This window comes from Neoarius graeffei, chromosome 14, assembly GCF_027579695.1.
Source record: "Neoarius graeffei isolate fNeoGra1 chromosome 14, fNeoGra1.pri, whole genome shotgun sequence".
Classification (NCBI taxonomy): Eukaryota; Metazoa; Chordata; class Actinopteri; order Siluriformes; family Ariidae; genus Neoarius; species Neoarius graeffei.
This window is the reverse complement of record NC_083582.1, coordinates 49,700,470-49,721,571: the sequence shown is the minus strand read 5'-3', so window position 1 is coordinate 49,721,571 and position 21,102 is coordinate 49,700,470. Positions and strand designations below refer to the sequence as shown.

At 39.1% G+C, this 21,102-nt stretch overlaps 2 protein-coding genes and 1 long non-coding RNA gene across 3 annotated transcripts; 2 read left to right on the top strand and 1 right to left on the bottom strand.

The window, feature by feature from the left end:
- Positions 1-282: 282 nt before the first annotated feature.
- cd37 (CD37 molecule) lies at positions 283-10,135 on the top strand. Its single transcript, XM_060938992.1, has 9 exons — positions 283-387; positions 1,147-1,214; positions 1,653-1,707; positions 2,194-2,324; positions 2,504-2,578; positions 3,186-3,293; positions 5,075-5,224; positions 8,352-8,435; positions 9,846-10,135. The coding sequence occupies exons 2-9, from the start codon at positions 1,149-1,151 to the stop codon at positions 9,912-9,914; spliced, it is 738 nt and encodes a 245-aa protein (XP_060794975.1). The 5' UTR covers positions 283-387; positions 1,147-1,148; the 3' UTR covers positions 9,915-10,135.
- A 680-nt stretch (positions 10,136-10,815) lies between these two features.
- LOC132897762 (uncharacterized) lies at positions 10,816-13,477 on the top strand. Its single transcript, XR_009656374.1, has 4 exons — positions 10,816-10,835; positions 10,957-11,057; positions 12,958-13,089; positions 13,202-13,477. It is a non-coding gene; the product is annotated as an uncharacterized LOC132897762 (long non-coding RNA).
- A 275-nt stretch (positions 13,478-13,752) lies between these two features.
- On the bottom strand, positions 13,753-14,526 carry gjz1 (gap junction protein zeta 1). Its single transcript, XM_060938865.1, has one exon. The coding sequence runs from the start codon at positions 14,512-14,514 to the stop codon at positions 13,753-13,755; it is 762 nt and encodes a 253-aa protein (XP_060794848.1). The 5' UTR covers positions 14,515-14,526.
- Between the last annotated feature and the right edge of the window lie 6,576 nt (positions 14,527-21,102).

Sequence of the window (21,102 nt, the reverse complement as noted above, 5' to 3'; positions counted from 1 at the left end):
TACATATAATATCCTGATGGTTAGGTAATGTCCTGATAATTATTATTAAACATTATAGGAAAACCATAACAGTCATGGGTAAGGGTGATAAACATAGTTACCATGAAGTGCCATAATGACAACGTGGTACACATAAACATCAATCTTCCAGCTTTCCATTCTTTCCTTGCAAATGGTAGAGGGTTATGTTTTATTTATGAAAGTGAGGGTTCACACACCAGTCACAGCACAGATGCTTTGCATGCAGCTTGGGACTCCAAAGTCACTCTACAATGCAGCACTCTATGCAAAGTATATTCTACATGGTCTCATACAAGGTTGTCATATTTCACTCAGACACTTTGTTATCCTTTTGACTGGGAAAAAAAATATATATATATACATGAGGTAAGTCTGAGTTATTTATTACCCATTTTAAGTGTTGTATCTAGTGATATCAGTGAATGTACAAAAGTTGTATCAGTGTATGGATATGATACCACTGACAGTCTTATTGAATGCTTATTTATTAACTTGATTGTCTACTGATTTTTGTTGGCACTGAGAGAGAGAGAGACAGACAGACAGACAGACAGACAGACAAATGGAGACTATGCAATTATCTGTTGAGATTTCAAATTGTGTGAAATTTTCTGTATAATACGGTGGTTTTGGATGTTCATCCTGCCATATTCATGGTAATGTTATTTACCCACATCTTTGCCAGTGCATGAATAGTTAAAGCTCTGACTGTGAAAGATGATAGGCTCTGTTTCCTTCACCTAAGCAGAGTAATGTGAGACAGCTCCAGGTCGGACACTGGATTTTCTTTTACCTTTGTTTGTCCTTTTCAGGCTGAGCATGGGTGTGGGCTGCTTTACACTGTTCTAAACCTGTTGAAACCCATCAGCCGTACAAAGTCGAATGTAAATGAATGATGAACATTTCAGAAAATCACCAGATCATATCATCAGCATGACTCTGAACCCAACATACTGTTATTTTTAAGGCATTCAGTTTGTACATTTTAAAACAAGCAGTCTCCCGAATCACGTTCGGAAAACACCGACTGATTTCTGTTTGCATTTGCATTTGGGAATTAACAGATGTCATCTGAAGTGCATTACTTTTCTGTCATTATTAACAAGTGACAACATTTCATTGCAGACATGGCATCTGAGTTCTGCCTCAGTATCACCAAGTACTTCCTGTTTCTTTTCAACCTAATCTTTTTTGTAAGTTGTTCATGAATAATCACTATTTATCTTTATGATGTCACTAAAAGTTTTAAACAGACACCATATCTGAAATATGAGAATAAACATGAACTATGTTTTACATGCTTAATATTTGTAATTATTATCCTTTGACTTTCCGGGGGGGGGGGGGACTAAATGTATTTTATATGTCTGCAATATCTCCAAAGATTGCAATGGACTTCAGTGATAAATGTAGATGTCGTAAAAATTGTAGCATACTACACAGAAACATGGGTATTTTTGAAAAAGGTCCTTCATCAACTGTATGAAAGTGCTTTTGAGGCTGAATATTAGTTGGTACTCTTAAATAATAGTTGGTTTCAACTGTAATTTCACTCATTATTATGTGAATGTATAATATGTGACTGTAAATGTTTGTCATCTTGTGTATATAATTTGTCATTTCTCTTGTAGTTGTTAGGGTTGTCCATCTTGGGGTTGGGAGTCTGGATAGCATGTTCAGAGACAAGTGAGTATTAAAATTCTGGCTTGTCACATCATATGGCTGCCCACTGCTCTGGGGATGTGTGTGTGTGTGTGTGTGTGTGTGTGTGTGTGTGTGTGTGTGTGTGTGTGTGTGTGTGTGTGTGTGTGTGTGTGTGTGTGTGTTCACTGCTTCAGATGGGTTAAATGCAGAGAGGAAATTTCACAAGTGTGTGATGAATAAAGTTGTGCTTTCTTTTCTTTTTCTTTCTTTAATAATTAATAATAATGAGATCATTAGCTTGTGAAATATATTTCCCTCTTTTCTTTGCTATTGTCCCTCTTTTAGAGCAGAAAACTGCAATCAAATACAAATTTTATCCTTAAATATGGTTAATTATTCTCTTTAATAATTGTTAAAGATAGCCCTAATTACTGTTAATAAACTGTATGATACTTGTTTTTATGGCAAGATGAATCTTTAGCATTAACTTTTCTAAGATGTTATAAGACATAATGTGCATTTTCACAGTACCCACCCCTCGCTACCTATCCCTGTCTCTCCTCTCCTATCTGCTGGTCATCAGTGGCTCTGTCACCGTGTTATTGGGCTTCTTTGGGAGCCTCGGTGCTCTGAAGGAGGTCAAATGCATGCTGGCAATTGTGAGTTTATTAATGATAATTTATCATTTAAAAATGTCCATTATGCTTGATGTTTAAATGCAAATTTGATATAGGTGCACGTCCTAGAAAGCTAATATTGATGTAAATTTCAATACAGTGTGCTAATCTGTTTTGCTGATTTGAAACTCAGTATTAAACAAGCCTGTGTTTTTCTGCAGTATTTTATCCTGCTCACCGTGCTTCTTGCAGCTCAGATAATTGGCACAGTTCTGCTCTTCACGCAGAAAAGTGCGGTAAGTCAAGCATAGAGAGAGAGTATACACCCTGTGGCTTCCTGTCACTTTTTTCTTTGCCTGTTTGGGGAGGAAATGCCTTTGCAGTATCTAAATGTCTGATGCCTTAAATCTAAATGCTTTAATTCTCATCTCATCTCATTATCTGTAGCCGCTTTATCCTTCTACAGGGTCGCAGGCAAGCTGGAGCCTATCCCAGCTGACTACGGGCGAAAGGCGGGGTACACCCTGGACAAGTCGCCAGGTCATCACAGGGCTGACACATAGACACAGACAACCATTCACACTCACATTCACACCTACGGTCAATTTAGAGTCACCAGTTAACCTAACCTGCATGTCTTTGGACTGTGGGGGAAACCGGAGCACCCGGAGGAAACCCACGCGGACACGGGGAGAACATGCAAACTCCGCACAGAAAGGCCCTCGCCGGCCACGGGGCTCGAACCCGGACCTTCTTGCTGTGAGGCGACAGCGCTAACCACTACACCACCGTGCCGCCTGCTTTAATTAAATGACTAATTAATTTCAAGTCATATGCATGCCAGTCGTTCACTTCTGATAACCAAAGATTAATCAAAAATCCTTTTCTGTTTTTTCTTACTAGTTGGTGAGTTCTGTGGAAAAGCATGTTCTTGACATTATTAAATCATTTGAGAAGAATGATTCAAGTCTACAACATTTTCACACCTCTCTAGAATTTGTTCAACGTGAGGTAAGGCCCAAGTTGAGAACAGTCAATCACGACAAAGCATCAAACAACCAGCAATGTCATTGCATATCTACAGTGCTGCTTGAAAGTTTGTGAACCCTTTAGAATTTTCTATATTTCTGCATAAATATGACCTAAAACATCATCAGATTTTCACACAAGTCCTAAAAGTAGATAAAGAGAACCCAGTTAAACAAATGAGACAAAAATATTATACTTGGTCATTTATTTATTGAGGAAAATGATCCAATATTACATATCTGTGAGTGGCAAAAGTATATGAACCTTTGCTTTCAGTATCTGGTGTGACCCCCTTGTGCAGCAATAACTGTAACTAAATGTTTCCAGTAACTGTTGATCAGTCCTGCACACCGGCTTGGAGGAATTTTAGACCATTCCTCTGTACAGAACAACTTCAACTCTGGGATGTTGGTGGGTTTCCTCAAATGAACTGCTCGCGTCAGGTCCTTCCACAACATTTCAGTTGGATTAAGGGCAGGACTTTGACTTGGCCATTCCAAAACATTAACTTTATTCTTCTTTAACCATTCTTTGGTAGAACGACTTGTGTGCTTAGGGTCGTTGTCTTGCTGCATGACCCACCTTCTCTTGACATTCAGTTCATGGACAGGATGTCCTGACATTTTCCTTTAGAATTCACTGGTATAATTCAGAATTCATTGTTCCATCAGTGATGGCAAGCCGTCCTGGCCCAGATGCAGCAAAACAGGCCCAAACCATGATACTACCACCACCATGTTTCACAGATGGGATAAGGTTCTTATGCTGAAATGCAGTGTTTTCTCCAAACATAACGCTTCTCATTTAAACCAAAAAGTTCTATTTTGGTCTCATCTGTCCACAAAACATTTTTTCCAATAGCCTTCTGACTTGTCCACGTGATCTTTAGCAAACTGCAGACAAGCAGCAATGTTCTTTTTGGAGAGCAGTGGCTTTCTCCTTGCAACCCTGCCATGCACACCATTGTTGTTCAGTGTTCTCCTGATGGTGGACTCAGGAACATTAATGTTAGCCAGTGTGAGAGAGGTCTTCAGCTGCCTAGAAGTTACCCTGGGGTCCTTTGTGACCTTGCCAACTATTACACACCTTGCTCTTGGAGTGATTTTTGTTGGTCGACCACTCCTGGGGAGGGTAACAATGGTCTTGAATTTCCTCCATTTGTAAACAATCTGTCTGACTGTGGATTGGTGGAGTCCAAACTCTTTAGAGATGGTTTTGTAACCTTTTCCAGCCTGATGAGCATCAACAACGCTTTTTCTGAGGTCCTCAGAAATCTCCTTTGTTTGTGCTATGATACACTTCCACAAACATGTGTTGTGAAGATCAGACTTTGATAGATCCCTGTTCTTTAAATAAAACAGGGTGCCCACTCACACCTGATTGTCATCCCATTGATTGAAAACACCTGACTCTAATTTCACCTTCAAATTAACTGCTAATCCTAGAGGTTCACATACTTTTGCCACTCACAGCTATGTAATATTGGATCATTTTCCTCAATAAATAAATGAGCAAGTATAATATTTTTGTCTTATTTGTTTAACTGGGTTCTCTTTATCTAGTTTTAGGACTTGTGTGAAAATCTGATGATGTTTTAGGTCCTGTATAGAAATATAGAAAATTCTAAAGTGTTCACAAACTTTCAAGCACCACTGTATGCTATCGTGACTGTAAATATCTTGCATCCCTTAAGTAGTTTGATTGCATATACGGATATTCAAGACCCAAACTATCAATGTAACCTGATGTTTTTTTGTACTAAGGCCCAGTGCTGTGGCTGGAATGGGAAGGATGACTGGGATAATATCCCGTCCTCCTGTTACTATAAGAATGCTACAGTAAATGGCACTGTTCAAATCTCAAACTTCTGCCTCCATACAATCTCAAACAACACATGTGGGGTGTATGAACAGGTACAGCATAATGTTACAATGTCTACCTCCTTTTCTGTGATTGTTAACATGTGTTCAATAAGATTTTAGGTCAGAAATGTAAATCTTTTGGAATGAAAAACTAGTACTTGATGCTGATGATGATGCCCTTTATTGTCACTAGTCACATGTACCAGCGAAATTAGCCGTGAACCTGTCCGTACATATACAACATACAATTGACATAGGGTAGACAGGACAGGAAGACAGGGATAAAGATAAAAAGGAAACACAACAAGAGGAGAGATAAGGAAAAAAAGAACACGCCCCCCCACTATGCTCCTGTCAGGAGTACAGTGTGGGAACATTTAAAAAACCTTTGCACATAAGCACACAACAACACAAGTACACTTTAAACACGGGACTTGAGGGGGGGGAATCAGGGGTGGGGGTAGGGGGGAGGGGGAGGAGGTAATCCAGCGCAAGCAAGCAGCCATCCGCTCCTGCAGCCATGAAGGCGCTGGTCACGCACCCGCTTGTCACACTGGGGGTAAAAATGGCGACCGCGGAAAGTTAGAGAAGGAATGCGAGAGTGTCTCCTGGCAGTGACCTTCAGGGGGAAATGTTTCCTCAGCAATGGCCTGAACTGAGGCCGGTGCAGTCTCAGGGAGCCGAATGTCGATAAGATATAAATTGTTTGGTCTTTCCAGATGCAGTCTTTGAATCGCCAGGCACATGACCCGCCACCGCTCCCACGCATCCATCGTGTAACCAGCTGCAAACGTTCTGGCAGGACAGACAGGTTCCCCCGAACCCAGGCTTCTCGTCGAGAGAACTGTGTCAATTTCATTAGGAGACCAGTTTATCAATTCCATGCTTTTTTTAGTTTAGAAAGTAATGCAGGGAGAGTCTCTTCAAAAAGTACAGCAGACGAGACAAGACACAGAAGCACAAGCAGGGAAAAAAAGAAGGGAGAGGGAGAGCAGAAAATGCGACCGCCTTCCATGGAAGCACGGAGAGAAAAAAATGGCAGCAGGTAAAATTACTTAGTAGCCAGTTCACTGCTGTACTTGATCTTACAATATTACTTAAAAATTTTAAAGAAAAAGAAGCCTTTATTTGTCACATGCACACTCAAGCACAGTGAAATTCGTCCTCTGCACTTAACCCATCTGAAGCAGTGAACACACACAAATGAGCAATGAGCGCATACACACAAATGAGCAATGAGCGCACACACACATACCCAGAGCAGTGGGCAGCTATACTACAGCACTTGGCAAGCAGTTGGGGGTTAGGTGCCTTGCTCAGGGGCACTTCAGCCCAAGGCTGCCCCATGTTAACCTAACTACATGTCTTTGAACTGTGAGGGAAACTGGAGCATGTGGAGGAAACCCACGCAGACATGGGGAGAACATGCAAACTCCACACAGAAAGTCCCCCATCGGCCGCTGGGCTCGAGCACAGAACTTTCTTGCTGTGAGGCGACAGTGCTAATTAGACAGTGCTACTACACCACTGTGCCGCCCAAGACTAGACTTAAGTTGGTGTGACAGTCATGTGATCAGTCATCAGATTAGGGGAGAGCGGGGTAAGATGAGCCAGGGGGTAAGATGAGCCACCCCCTGTTTCTAAGAAACAGTACACAAATGTGACCATGTGACCACATTCAAAGGGGGCCGGGACCATTTACTTACACTTGTGGAGAGGAGCACCACATGTCAAACTAGGTGAGGGAGATATTTATAAAAATGTGTTTTTGTGCTTTCTAAGTCAATTCCATGTTTGTCCACAGTGAAGATGATTTAGAGAAGACAAAAGTAGAATAATATTTAGACACATTAGGGTTAAGTTAGTGGCTTTCTAAGCTATGATATGAATGCTAATAAAAATAATTTTGATTAGCCTAATCCCCTTTATTAGCATTTTTCTACAAAATGGTGGCCACGGGGTAAGATGAGCCATTAGATGTGGGGCAAGTTGAGCCACTGGCTCAACTTACCCCATTGGTGGCTGAGCTTACCCAATATGGATGACACTTAAGTTTTCACATTTACTGGTCATATATGACACACATATATATATATATATATATATATATATATATATATATATATATATATATATATATATATATATATATATATGACATCAGATGAGGAAGACCAGTTGTTAGATGTGGGGGATTACGTTGTGGCAAAATTCACAGGGAAGAAGAAAGTGCATTTCTTCATTGGCCAGATAATCAAATTGGATGTCTTCGAAATAGAGGCAAGATTTCTCAAAAGAAGCCGGTCATGCCATGGCTCTGCAAGAAAGCCAACCTTTGTCTTCAAAGAGAAAGATGAGGCTGTCCTGTCAAGACAGGATATTGTGAAAAAATTGCCCCGCCCCTTTACTGTTGGGGGGACAGCACGGAGGGAGAGGCAAATGGTGTTCCCTTGCAATTTGAACGCTTGGAACATTGAATAATGATGAAATTATTATGGATGGAATGATTGCTGCATGTTTTAACCTACTGAAAGAAATAAGATTTTTTGGCACTGTTCTACTGTTTTAGTAATTTCTATAATATAGTACATCTCTCATTCCCTCTCTAACCATCCCTCTTTCTATCTATCTACGCATATATCTCTCTCTATCCATCTATCTATCTATCCCTCCCTATCCCATCTCGTTCTATCACCTCTCTCTTCATCTCCCCTTCTCTATGCAACGGCCCTATCCCCCACTTGATTGACTTGACTTGATTCACTGATTGCATTTCTAATAATAAAAGTTGTTTACTTTGTTAACCTAACATGTTTTGTGTTGGCTCAATTTACCCCACACAGTGGCTCATCTTACCCCGTGCATGGGGTAAGTTGAGCCACTTGACATTTTTTTTTCAAGAGGTAATATCACTCTAACCATAAGAGCTTATCAATTATTTTTTGCTCAGATAGTAACAGTACACTTTGAAATTTGGTATGGTGTGTAGACTGGAAGCAAAAATGGCTTTAACATGTAGTTATGATGAAAAATGTAAAAAGTGGCTCATCTTACCCCGCTCTCCCCTATGTACTAAGTCTTCAAATAAGTCTCAGTAAGCTGCTTTCTAATATGCTACCCATATGAATGTGTCTAACAGTGATTTTTGATCCCATCTGATTTTTTTCTCTCTCATTAGAACTGCGGAGAAATTATTAAAAACTGGATTAATGAGCATCTCATGATCATTCTTGGAGTGGTGCTCGCTCTAGCTGTTGTAGAGGTGAGAGTTAACTGTCAAATGGAAAGTGTCTTTTTTTTTTTTAAGCACACATTCTTATAAAACTTTGGCTCTCTCCAGATTCTAATAAGTTATTATTGTAACACAAAACATGCTGCACTTTTACATGGACAGAATGCATGACAGAATGAGTGCACCTTATGGTTTTATTATGGGCAGTACGTATTTGCAATTTCTCATGCGTTTTGTGTTGTAGTGTCTCCAATGGGTGTGTCTTGTCACATTCTGTTGTCTTAATCACACCTATCGATGTTGTCACCCGAGAAACTCATATGGCAGCCATGGTCAACTTTCCAGGTCTCTGAGTGGATGTAGTGCTACCATGTGGAGCTGTGTTATTCAGAACAATACAGTAATATCACAGTGGATGATGCATCATGGAAACATAACCCACAAGAATACCAGACCAACTGTACATTTTGTAAACAATGTACAATAAACAGTGTACTGTAATTAATGCAGGGTGTTTCAAAACATTTGATATTATTTGAGATGTAAATATCCCAGAAACTAGATAGTCCAGGCAAATGAAACTGAACAGGCTTAATGTTGAACAATATAAGATGTATTCCTCAAAATTTAAATGAGAAATTCAAAGGGATGTGGAGTCCATGAACGATTTCACAGATTTTCAATATGCACGCCGCCTGAGACACAGACACACACAGACAGCCTTCCTCTTTGAACTTTTTGTGCCATGTCCAAATCTGCATTGCAGTTGGAGCATTTTTAGAGAATTCTCTCATAAATGCACGCTGCACAGTCTTGTTCGACTGTGTTTGATCGTACTCTAACACACAAAATGCCTTTTTTTCCCCCCATGGCATTTCTATACCTAAAAAGATAAAAACAAAAAACATTAAACATAAAATTTTGACCTGTTTCCACATATGCTGTTAAAATTTGAGGTCAGTTGAACAAGAATTGGCAAAGTTATTAGATTGTGAAATGATATCAAATTTTTTGAAACACCCTGTGTATTCACAAACCAAAGTCTTTGTAGTAACTACCACTGTGTGGTAAATATCATATTAATAGTGATAGTCTCACACTTAATAACAAGTCACTGTGATACTACAATTTATGAAAGGTATTTTAATTGGGATGCGCTCAATTAAATAATTTTATTTGGGTGTTTGGATGCTTTCATTAATTAACATTACTGTATTTCCCAAATCCTAACAGTGATTTCAGTGTGGAGTATTGGCAAGGTATACTGCATATGTTGGCTATGGAGTGCATTGTGCAATATTTTGTGGAATTTTTTTGTGTGTGTGATTTGGATTGGGAGCTGTTGACAGTACTGCCCTACTATTAAAAATGGGATTTTTCACAATTTTCATATTTAAATGTAAGAGAATTAACATCACTTGTTGACCCCTGTCTCAACAGATATGTGGTACCATCCTTTCGATGTGTCTGTATAGCCAGGCTTCCATGGATTACTCGATGCCTTTCTAAGAATAAACCAGAGTGGAGCGCAGGAAGAACACCAGCTAAAAGCTTCCTCTACTATGCATACTGAAAGTTAATTTTGTAACAGTATCAGTAATGACTTCTGTACATACCAGCAGCGGTATTTCATTTTGTAACCCCAAATCATTATCGGTTCCTGTACATTATTTTCTTATGATTTTCATATGTAGAATTTTTTATGTTAATAAATAGTAAATTTAAAATAACAGTTTCATGTTATTTATATTAATGGAAACTGCATGTTTTTCTTGTCTGAAATTATTGTTTGAAATTCTAGGATTTGACCCAACCCTTATTTCTTTAGGCCTAAAGGTGGTATAGAAGTATCTGTTGCATGTAACTGGTTATCTTCCTGTCTTCCAGAAAGAAGGAAAACTAGAAACACCTGATATATTTCACCAACATCATGAGTCTCTATTTTCACACTGACACAATGGATGACCTCAATCCTGTACAGAGGTGGTCAGCTCTATTCTTTTTAAGATTTATTCTTGATTATTTTGTTGCCCTTTTTTGTTTTGATAATATAAAATATGTAATATATGGTGTATTGTACAATTTCAGTTTTGGTTAAAGTTAGGTTAATGAGTCAAATCAGCAACTGGAGAATTTATCTATGGAATGATGGTATGAACTGTGACCAAACTATAATCCACAATAATTTAAAACATACTTAAACAGGAAGTTTTATTTCCTGCAGCAGAGATTTCTATATGATTACATAATCCAACATGGTCATTTTAATCAGGAGCATTACATGAAACTGAGGAAGGCCAGAGAAGATACGTGATACTCGTGGGTAGGCCGCTAATGTGGGAGTTCTTTGTTGCTCACCAGTAATGTTGTATATATACAGGTGTGGTAAAATAACTCTTCTGCTTTTCCTGGACAAACTGGACTGAATAGGTCAGAGAAATCTTGTTCCATTTTTTATATTCAGAGATTGTATTTTAATATCTCAAACATGCATATATTTATCACAGCACTTTAAATTTTGATAATTGATTGAATTATTATAATGATTTAGATCCTTGAACAGCACTGAGCATCATTTACTCAGTCATTTTTACAAGTGAATAATGGAACCACGCGTTTCAGTCCTGATTGTGTTTGTTTCTCTTCTATCTGGTGAGTCAATAGATTTTAAATAATTTTCATGCCTAATGCTTTAGTTTATAGTGGGTTTTTTTTTTCATTTTCATTTTCACTACAACATAAAAATAAATATGAAAATCCTTGACCAAAAAAATAACTGAAATATGAGCTATAGATGATTTTTGTTATAGATAGATAGATAGATAGATAGATAGATAGATAGATAGATAGATAGATAGATAGATAGATAGATAGATATTACACGGTCACACGAAGATATGATGTTTATTTTCAAGTGGTGAATGTATATATCACAAGTGAGCAGATATCTTCGTGCAACCGTGTACAACCCCAATTCCAAAAAAGTTGGGACACTGTCTAAAATATAAATAAAAACAGAATGTGATGATTTGCAAATCATGGAAACCCTATATTTCTTTGAACATAGTACAAAGACAAAAAATCAAATGTTGAAACTGAGAAATTTTATTGTTTTTTGAAAAATAGATGCTCATTTTGAATTTGATGTCAGCAACACATTTCAGAAAAGTTGGGACAGGGGCAACAAAAGACTGAAAAGTTGTGTAATGCTAAAAAAAAACAAGTTTGGTTAATTGGCAACAGGTCAGTAACATGATTGGGTATAAAAAGAGCATCCCAGAGAGACGGAGTCTCTCAGAAGTAAAGATGGGGAGAGGTTCACAGCTCTGTGAAAGACGGTGTGGGCAAACAGTGCAACAATTTAAGAATAACGTTCCTCAATGTAAAATTGCAAAGAATTTGGGCATCACCTTATGTATGGTACATAATATCATTAAAAGATTCAGAGAATCTGGAGAAATCTCTGTATGCAAGAGACGAGGCTCTTGATTGGATGCCTGTGATCTTCAGGCCCTCAGGTGATACTGCATTAAAAGCAGACATTGTAGCTCAGGAACACTTCAGAAAACCATCGTCTGTGAAAACAGTTCATTACTGCATCCACAAATGCAAGTTAAAACCAGATATAAACAATATCCAGAAACACTACCACCTTCTTTGGGCCCGAGCTCCTTTATGATGGACCGAGGCGAAGTGTGAAATTGTCCCGAGGTCTGATGAATCAAAAGTAGAAATTCTTTTTAGAAATCATGGACACCACATCCTCCAGGCTAAAGAGGAGAGGGATCATCTAGACTGTTATCAGTGCACAATTCAAAAGCCACCATCTGTGATAGTATGAGGGTGCATTAGTGCACATGACATGGGTATCTTGTGCATCTGGGAAGGCATTGTTAATGTTGAATGATATATACACGTTTCAGAGCAATATGCTGCCATCCAGACAAAATCTTTTTCAGGGAAGGCCTTCTTTCTTTCAGCAAGACAATGTGAAACCACTTTTTACATGTATTAAAACTGCATGGCTCCATAGTAACAGAGTCTGGGTGCTAAACTGGCCTGCCTGCAGTTCAGGTCTGTCTCCCATGGAAAACATTTGGTGCATTATGAAGTGCAAAATATGACAAAGGAGACCCCGAACTGTTGAGCAACTGAAATTGTATATCAGGCAAGAATGGGACAACATTTCTCTTTCAAAACTACAGCAACTGGTCTCCTCAGTTCCCCAATGTTTACAGAGTGTTGTTAAAAGTAGAGGTGATGCAGCACAGTGGTAAACATGCCCCTGTCCCAAATTTTTTGAAATGTGTTGCTGACCTTAAATTCAAAATGAGCATATAGTTTTCAAAAAACAATAAAATGTCTCAATTTCAACAATTGATGTATTGTCTTTTTCCTATTTTCAATGAAATATATGGTTTCCATGATTTACAAATTATCGCATTCTGTATGTGTGTGTGTGTGTGTGTGTGTGTGTGTGCTAATCATTTGAAATAGAAACAGGTGTTTAATGTTTAAAAAAAACAGAAATGTTCAACACTGTTCATATCAGTTGCTCAGGGCCTGAAGTGTAACTACTGCCAGAGCATCGATAAGAACCATCCTTCCTGTGAGCAAACCAAGGAGCTAGAATGCAATATGGGTCTCACACACTGCATCAGGCTCATAATGCATGAACCAGCATGTATGTTTAAACAATATGTTATTAAATTTTCAATATCTGAATACAAGTTTTAAAAAAGGTAAAATACTCAGGAAGTTTAAAAGACTACGTTATTTCACACAAATTGTTATAGATGGTGAAGTGCGTCGATGTGCCAGTACCAAGGATTGTGAGGAGAAATTGCCTGAGCCGGTGGAGAGAGAATGCTGCAATACAGACCTCTGCAACTGACCTTGTTATGGCTGAGACTCAATATGCTCAATTCCACACAAATTACAGTGATAATGTATAGCAATATAAGCCATGATTTTTAATAAGTGAATAATGAAAGAAATGTATTTAGTGCATGGTAAATCACTATAAATTATACACCTGAATCAAAACAAAATAAAACAATGTGCATGTCTGCAATAGAAGAACAATCATCTTGTCTTGTGTGCTGTGTTCTAACACCTTAACAAAAAAAAGGCAAAGAAGCAAGAAAAGTGCTTCGTTCAGAAACACCATTATCAGCACAGCCAAAAGTTATGACAGTTTAACACCCTTTAATGTCACACATTTCACAATACTGTAAAATTCAGCAAAATTCAGCAAAGCTTTTATACAAAAGTCATACTAGATTGAAAATATTTAACAAGGACAAAAAGAAAAATATGAATGGAAGAACATAGTTGTTCAGAGAAACTAAACCCTACTTTGAAAACCATGAATTTCCTCATTTTGGGTTCTTTTGGTACAACAGTTACAGAGGTAATGGCCAATGAAGTAGACACAGAACATACAACTGATGATGATGACCAGGACAGAAATTGATGCCAGAGCATAGATAGACATGCATTTCTCTGCCGTATACCTCACCAAACACACTTGATTTTGACATCCTTTGACATTAATATTACAAGTGAACACGTTTTGCTTTAGTTTAGGCAAATTCCAATAAAGTAGAACATACACAAACCAAAACTCAACCAAAATCCTTAGCATAACACTGAACAGGTAGAAGAGCACAGCATTCCTGCTTCTATGCATGTCTAGGATCACTTTTGTAGGTGTGCCAGGGACATTTGCACTTTTCAGCTCGCCCAGAGATTCAACTTCCACTCCGCTCTTCTCTTTAGAGTGCTTCTTCTGGAAAACCGAGTGTACATGGGCAGTGAAGAGCTCCATGAGCAGGACGGACAGGACAAGGAGGACAAAAATATAGTTCCAAGCCATTACCACAGGTTTGTCAAAGTGATGGTTGAAGCAGGCTCTAGTGCATATGCTGTCGCTGGTGGTATTGCAGCTGAAGTCTGACTCCAGTTTAAACCAAGGCATTTGAGCCACAAAAAGCGTCACGAGGCGAATACAGAGGAAGCCGAACCACACGGTGCGCCCTTTGTAGGTGGTGCTGGCGTCCACCGCAGTGCGAAGGATGGGGATCAGACCAGTAACAATTGCTGCCATTGCACTTCAGGTTCAAGTTCTCTTGGCTAATAGAGAAATCAAAATCTTTAAAGGGATCAAAGTTGGGGAAAAAAGAAATTGTAATCGACTGATTATTGCTGTATGTATTGTTAAATATATAATTATTGTTAATTATATCATTTTCATGTCTTTTCTTCTAATTCTGTACATTACAGCTATGCACTCTTATATTTCTGTTCATTTTAGACAATGTTTAAATAATAAAAAATATACATTTATATTTTTTAAAACATAATCTAAAAAAGTAAAAAGTAATCTTACCAAGAGTCTAGAAAATATGCGGCAAGAACGATTGGACCCTCTTTTGTTTCAGCAATGCCGACAATGCTGCTATTTTCAGCCACTGAGTATATAAAGTGTTGAACTGCTAACATCATCACAATTTTTGTTCCTCACACTGTTTTACCACATTCACTTTGTGTCATACTATTTATTGGGTCCCATAAGAAACTGTAATCATAGTTGTGTATTTTTAACACAAATAGTAAGTTTTCCAACTTGACAGTAATTTATAAAAGTAATTTAACTTTGTGAATGGCCAAAAATATCAGTATGTGTTGAAATGAAATGAATGCTGCTGTGTAATTTTACTGAATATAGAACATTCAGATTACACTGGCAGAGACCTACACTGAAAAAAGTAACCTATAGAATTTACCCAATAAATCTGAGGTAACAATTTGCATTGACTTGTTTGGGGTAGATTTAATTCCATATATTGAGTATAAAATAACTGAAATAAAAAGCTATGAAAAACTTAAATAAATTGGGTAAAATTTACCTCACATTTATGTATCTATTCAACAGCTACTTTCTCATTGAAATTGGGTAAAATTATCTCTTGCTTGCTAGTAGGTAATACCTGATAATTACTAATCAAAGGTAATTAATATCACTTAGTAACCATTACTTATTCGGAGAAGGTAAGATGTACCCCCCAAAAAAAGACTTTCAGATGGTTCATCATCTCAATGTTTTTAATACATAACATCATAAAATAACAGAATAAAGTGCAGTACAACAGCTTCACACAATATTTCAAGTAATGAACCTGTTTTATAACTCACTAACTAACAGCTTCAAATGTTGTTTCTGGACTGACCAAATCTGCAGTCCAGGTGCATTTATACAACAAATAACTGAACCGTCTTGTTTATATGCAGCAATGATGCACCAAATGATCAAAAAACACAAAATAAAGTACAGTACAACAGCTTCACACAACATTTCAAGTAATGAACCTGTTTTACGGTATACCGTAGCTCACTAAACTACTGTAACAGCCGGACAGAGGAAGATGGCGGTCCAAGAGTTCCCTGTCCCGCTCACTCAAACGCACGGTCTGACGCATGCGCAATTTGGAGCACAGGACTCACGGCTTTGGGGTAGATTTTACCGTATTTTTCCATGTAACGGTTGTTACTGTTAACGAATAGGTAGCATATGTATAATTTACCCATTACTTTATAATTCCTTGGCTGACTGCAATAATCGAGTAAATTTTATCTGGTTTGCATAGATTATATTTACCACTCTCCAAAATCACTTCTTACAGTGTAAATGCCATGTGCAGTGTTAACCCAATAAAGACTGAATACAGCTTCATGCATTTGTGTAATGCTGACTTGTGTAAAAGATTTGTCTTATCAATAAACTCTAAAACATATCCCCTCAGTGCAAAATAGTATATGAAAGATTGATATAAACTTTGAAGTATGAGCTATGATCAAGCATGCAAATACATACAGTTATATGCATCATGTAATCAAATTACACATTCACATCACATTATCTCTAGCCGCTTTATCCTTCTACAGGGTCGCAGGCAAGCTGGAGCCTATCCCAGCTGACTACGGGCGAAAGGCAGGGTACACCCTGGACAAGTCGCCAGGTCATCACAGGGCTGACACATAGACACAGACAACCATTCACACTCACACCTACGGTCAATTTAGAGTCACCAGTTAACCTAACCTGCATGTCTTTGGACTGTGGGGGAAACCGGAGCACCCGGAGGAAACCCACGCGGACACGGGGAGAACATGCAAACTCCACACAGAAAGGCCCTCGCCGGCCCCAGGGTTCGAACCCAGGACCTTCTTGCTGTGAGGCGACAGCGCTAACCACTACACCACCGTGCCGCCTGTAATCAAATTAATGAATTTTAAAAATGACAAATTACTAATACTAGTTTATTGTTTAGTGTTGTTTTAAAAGTGCTTCCTGGTCAGGTGTTTTCCTTACTGATGCCACAGTACAAACAGTATCATTTCTCATACTCTCAATAAAAAGTTAAGTATCTTCTTTGTTCCATAGCTCTGTAGGGGCACCACTGATGACATTTTGTCCATCACTGGTGTGTCTAGGGCCTTTAAACTTGGCAGAGCCCAGCCCTCTCCAATCTTGATCGATGACAATTTAGGGTAGCCAATTAGCCTAACTGCATGTCTTTGGACTGTGGCAGAAACCGGAGCACCCAGAGGAAACCCATACAGAGAACATGCAAACTCCACACAGAAAGGCCCCAGTCAGCCACCGGGCTTGAACACAGAAACTTCTTGCTGTGAGGCGACAGCAATAACCACTGCACCACCGTGCTGCCCCCCCCCCCCCAAAAAAAAGTTAAGTATACAACTATGAAAAGCTCTATAAGGTTGATAAAATGTTCTATGTAGAACGCTGCATGACTGTACCTGCTCTGGTACAAAGACAGACACAGGTAAAAAATAATAATAATAATAATAATAATCTTAGTGGGTTCCTGTTCTCCTGGGGAACCTGCACTTAGTGGGAATGGCAGTGTGTGTGTGTGTGTGTGTGTGTGTGTGTGTGTGTGTGTGTGTGTGTGTGTGTACATGTGAATCTAGTGCATCTATGGCAGGGGAGATGAGGGCTGTCAGTGTTTATGGATTTAAGTGGCAAAGATGAAAGTCTTAGCACCGACTGCACAGCAGTGTGTCCTCTATATCCACAAAATGAACACCAGCGCTTTGAAGAGGTGGTTTAAAAGACCAAATGTGCTCATTGCAGCAGGTAATATCATTGATACTCCAGCAGGTGTCTTTACTAAAGCTTTACTATACCTAAATATTGTTTTTATTCTGAAATTAGCCTATTCATGGAGCTGGCACTTATGGTCAAGTCAAATCATTTTATATGTCAGGTGCACATAGGGTGAATTCATGTATATTGGCACACAAAGTAAACTGGTGTCATATGATTTCAAAGCATTTTTTTCTGGTCTGATAAGTAAAAGTCAAAACCTGTGTTATTAAGGAGGTGATTGGTTGAAATAGAATGACATCATTCATGCGACATAAGTTAGTGAGCAGCATCAAATTTCTTGAGCAGCATCAAAATCTTGATATAGGAAAAAGGACCTATCCAAAAATGTTTGGATAGTTTTTTCCCAATAAGGTTATAAAACTGGCATGACTAATATCACACATGGGCGGCACGGTGGTGTAGTGGTTAGCGCTGTCGCCTCACAGCAAGAAGGTCCGGGTTCGAGCCCCGTGGCCGGCGAGGGCCTTTCTGTGCAGAGTTTGCGTGTTCTCCCCGTGTCTGCGTGGGTTTCCTCCGGGTGCTCCGGTTTCCCCCACAGTCCAAAGACATGCAGGTTAGGTTAACTGGTGACTCTAAATTGACCGTAGGTGTGAATGTGAGTGTGAATGGTTGTCTGTGTCTATGTGTCAGCCCTGTGATGACCTGGCGACTTGTCCAGGGTGTACCCCGCCTTTCGCCGGTAGTCAGCTGGGATAGGCTCCAGCTTGTCTGCGACCCTGTAGAACAGGATAAAGCTGCTAGAGATACTGAGATGAATATCACACATGCTTATAAATGCATATATGTAGGCTAATAAGACATGTTGCTGTAACAAAACATTTAATAGCGGGGCAGCCATGGCTTGAAGGTTAGAGAAGCAGCCTTGGGCCCAAAGGGTCAGTAGTTCAATTCCTGCGACCAGCAAGAAAAATGTGAGGGGAGTTGAGTGAACAAACAGCACCTTCCCCTCCCTCTGTATCATAGCTGAAGTGCCCTTGAGCGAGGCACCTAACCCCCAACTGCTCCCCAGGTGCTGTAGCATAGCTGCCCACTGCTCTGGGTATGTATGTATGTATGTATGTGTGTGTGTTCACTGCTTCAGATGGGTTAAATGCAGAGGAAGGAATTTCAGTGCTTGAGTGCACATGTGACAAATAAAGGCTTCTTCTTCTTAAATAAGCAGTAAATGCAATAAATGAAGAGAGAGGAAAAGTAAAGTGAGAATAAATGGATGCATAAATCATCACACAACTGTGGTTAATGATGCATTGATGGATTTTATGTGCATTGCATGGTGTTTTATTAAGCATCTTAATAACCAAGGGAATAACGTAGACTGGGAAATATAGAACACTGCATAAACCTACTACTACTAGAAATTAAGTACATACCATGTATATATTATATAACATCTTAATCTGTAATCAATTTTACTTAGTCTACTATGTTCAGGTAATGAAGGTTTTGATGATGAATTTGGATAAGTCCGGTTACTGAGATTTGATTTACTGATGTAAAAGCGAAAACATGTACATTACTTTAGTAGAAGAGGTTGATCTTAGCTACTTATTCTTTGTGAGCATATTAAAATATTGATTCCACACCTGAGCATACTAAACAGCCCAGCATAAACATTGTTGAAAAGGTGATATTGCATTAAAATGGAGCTGTAATTCCACTCAAGCTGGTTACTGGTACAAAAGCTGATTTGATACAGGAATTTAATTTGAATATCAAATTAACCCTAAGTTTCTACAGCTTACAATGAAAAAAACACAAACTAAAAGATCATATAATTTGAACATTTATTCTGAATCTTTGAAGAAGAAGAAAAAAACAGTCTATCTAAGGCAGCTGGCACAAAGAGTTGTCCCAAAGGGTTCATGTCATCAGTTTGTCATCAGTTCAATATTGTAAATGGACTGCTGCTCATGCAGAATAGGATTGTCATTCCACAGTCACTGCAACATGATACACCCAGGAGAATACATGAGGTGCCCCTCAGAACAGAGAAATGCAAGAGAAAAGCAAGAACTGTGGTTTACTGACCAAGAAAGAATGATGATATTGATCAAATGATCTCAAATTCTTAGCCTTGCATGAACCATCAGAGCCAAAGGAACCTGAAGTTATTGTTGTACCAACTGAGGTGAGGCAGAAAGTACTGAATTGTTTCGTCTGGATGGAAAAACATGCCTCCTGCTGGTAATTGGTTCTGTCAAATTATTCTGAAATTGCTTCCCACCACATCCGCCACAGGGGTGATAAAACACTTGAAGTCAATCTCTGTGAGATATGGTATTCCTTAGATTGTGACAATCACTGATATCACTAATACCTAGTCACCACTATGGGGAGCTGTTGACTAGTCCGGCAGGGGGAAATGATGACACAGACACTAATAAAATGCAGGTGGATGGTTTAAAAAAAATAATAATAATAATCCATCCACCCATTATCTGTAGCCACTTTATCCTGTTCTACAGGGTCGCAGGCAAGCTGGAGCCTATCCCAGCTGACTACGGGCGAAAGGCGGGGTACACCCTGGACAAGTCGCCAGGTCATCACAGGGCTGACACATAGACACAGACAACCATTCACACTCACATTCACACCTACGGTCAATTTAGAGTCACCAGTTAACCTAACCTGCAGGTCTTTGGACTGTGGGGGAAACCGGAGCACCCGGAGGAAACCCACACGGACATGGGGAGAAAATGCAAACTCCGCACAGAAAGGCCCTCGCCGGCCACTGGGCTTGAACCCAGGACCTTCTTGCTGTGAGGCGACAGTGCTAACCACTACACCACCGTGCCACCCCATAGTAATAATAATTTTTTTTTTAAATGCCGCCTCAACATAGTTTGTTGATATGAAAATATTTCAAGACTAGATTAATCAAGTTATACAGGTCACACACCGATGCTGGAAAAAGTATGTTTTTTCTTAGTTTGTACTTTATTTTGCTTTAAAGGTAGGCTGCTTTTCAGATTGTGACCACAACCATATACAGCACAAAGATATGGCATAGCTAAAAGAATGCTTAAAGCACTGGAAAAACAAAGAGAGTTACGCACGCGTGACTGTTTTGTATGGATTGCCGCTTGACCCTGCATTTGTATCTCCACCAACATGGCTGACATCCGGGTTTCTCCTTTGCTTTGACTTCACTTGCAAGTCAAGGATTCAGTGAAGAATGGCTACAAGAAGCGGAAGCAGCAGCAGAAGCGGAAGCAGAAGCAGGGAGGGAAGATATAATTGAGTACTGCACAGTACACATTTACAAAATTTGGAAGCCACCACAGAAGAAGGTTCGGAACTGGTTAGAAGATGACTCCAGAAGAACAACCCAGTATTGTTGGATTTGTTGAGATAAACAAATAACCACACTCCATCAATGACGAAAGGGAAAGGAGATTAAAGGTTGCAAACAAACTTCTACTGTTTCCTTCATCCTTGACCGGATGCCCATGGTGGCTGTATTTCTGCATTAAAAAACTTTGTGAGTTCAAACCTTTGGAA

What these genes read in the sequence shown, in the direction of transcription:
- cd37 (XM_060938992.1), top strand. Translation starts at nt 1,149, where the DNA reads ATGGCATCTGAGTTCTGCCTCAGTATCACCAAGTACTTCCTGTTTCTT. An exon ending in TAGAATTTGTTCAACGTGAG is followed by an intron (nt 3,294 to 5,074) that starts GTAAGGCCCAAG and finishes TTTTGTACTAAG; the next exon opens with GCCCAGTGCTGTGGCTGGAA. An exon ending in CATGTGGGGTGTATGAACAG is followed by an intron (nt 5,225 to 8,351) that starts GTACAGCATAAT and finishes CTCTCTCATTAG; the next exon opens with AACTGCGGAGAAATTATTAA.
- gjz1 (XM_060938865.1), bottom strand. Translation starts at nt 14,514, where the DNA reads ATGGCAGCAATTGTTACTGGTCTGATCCCCATCCTTCGCACTGCGGTG.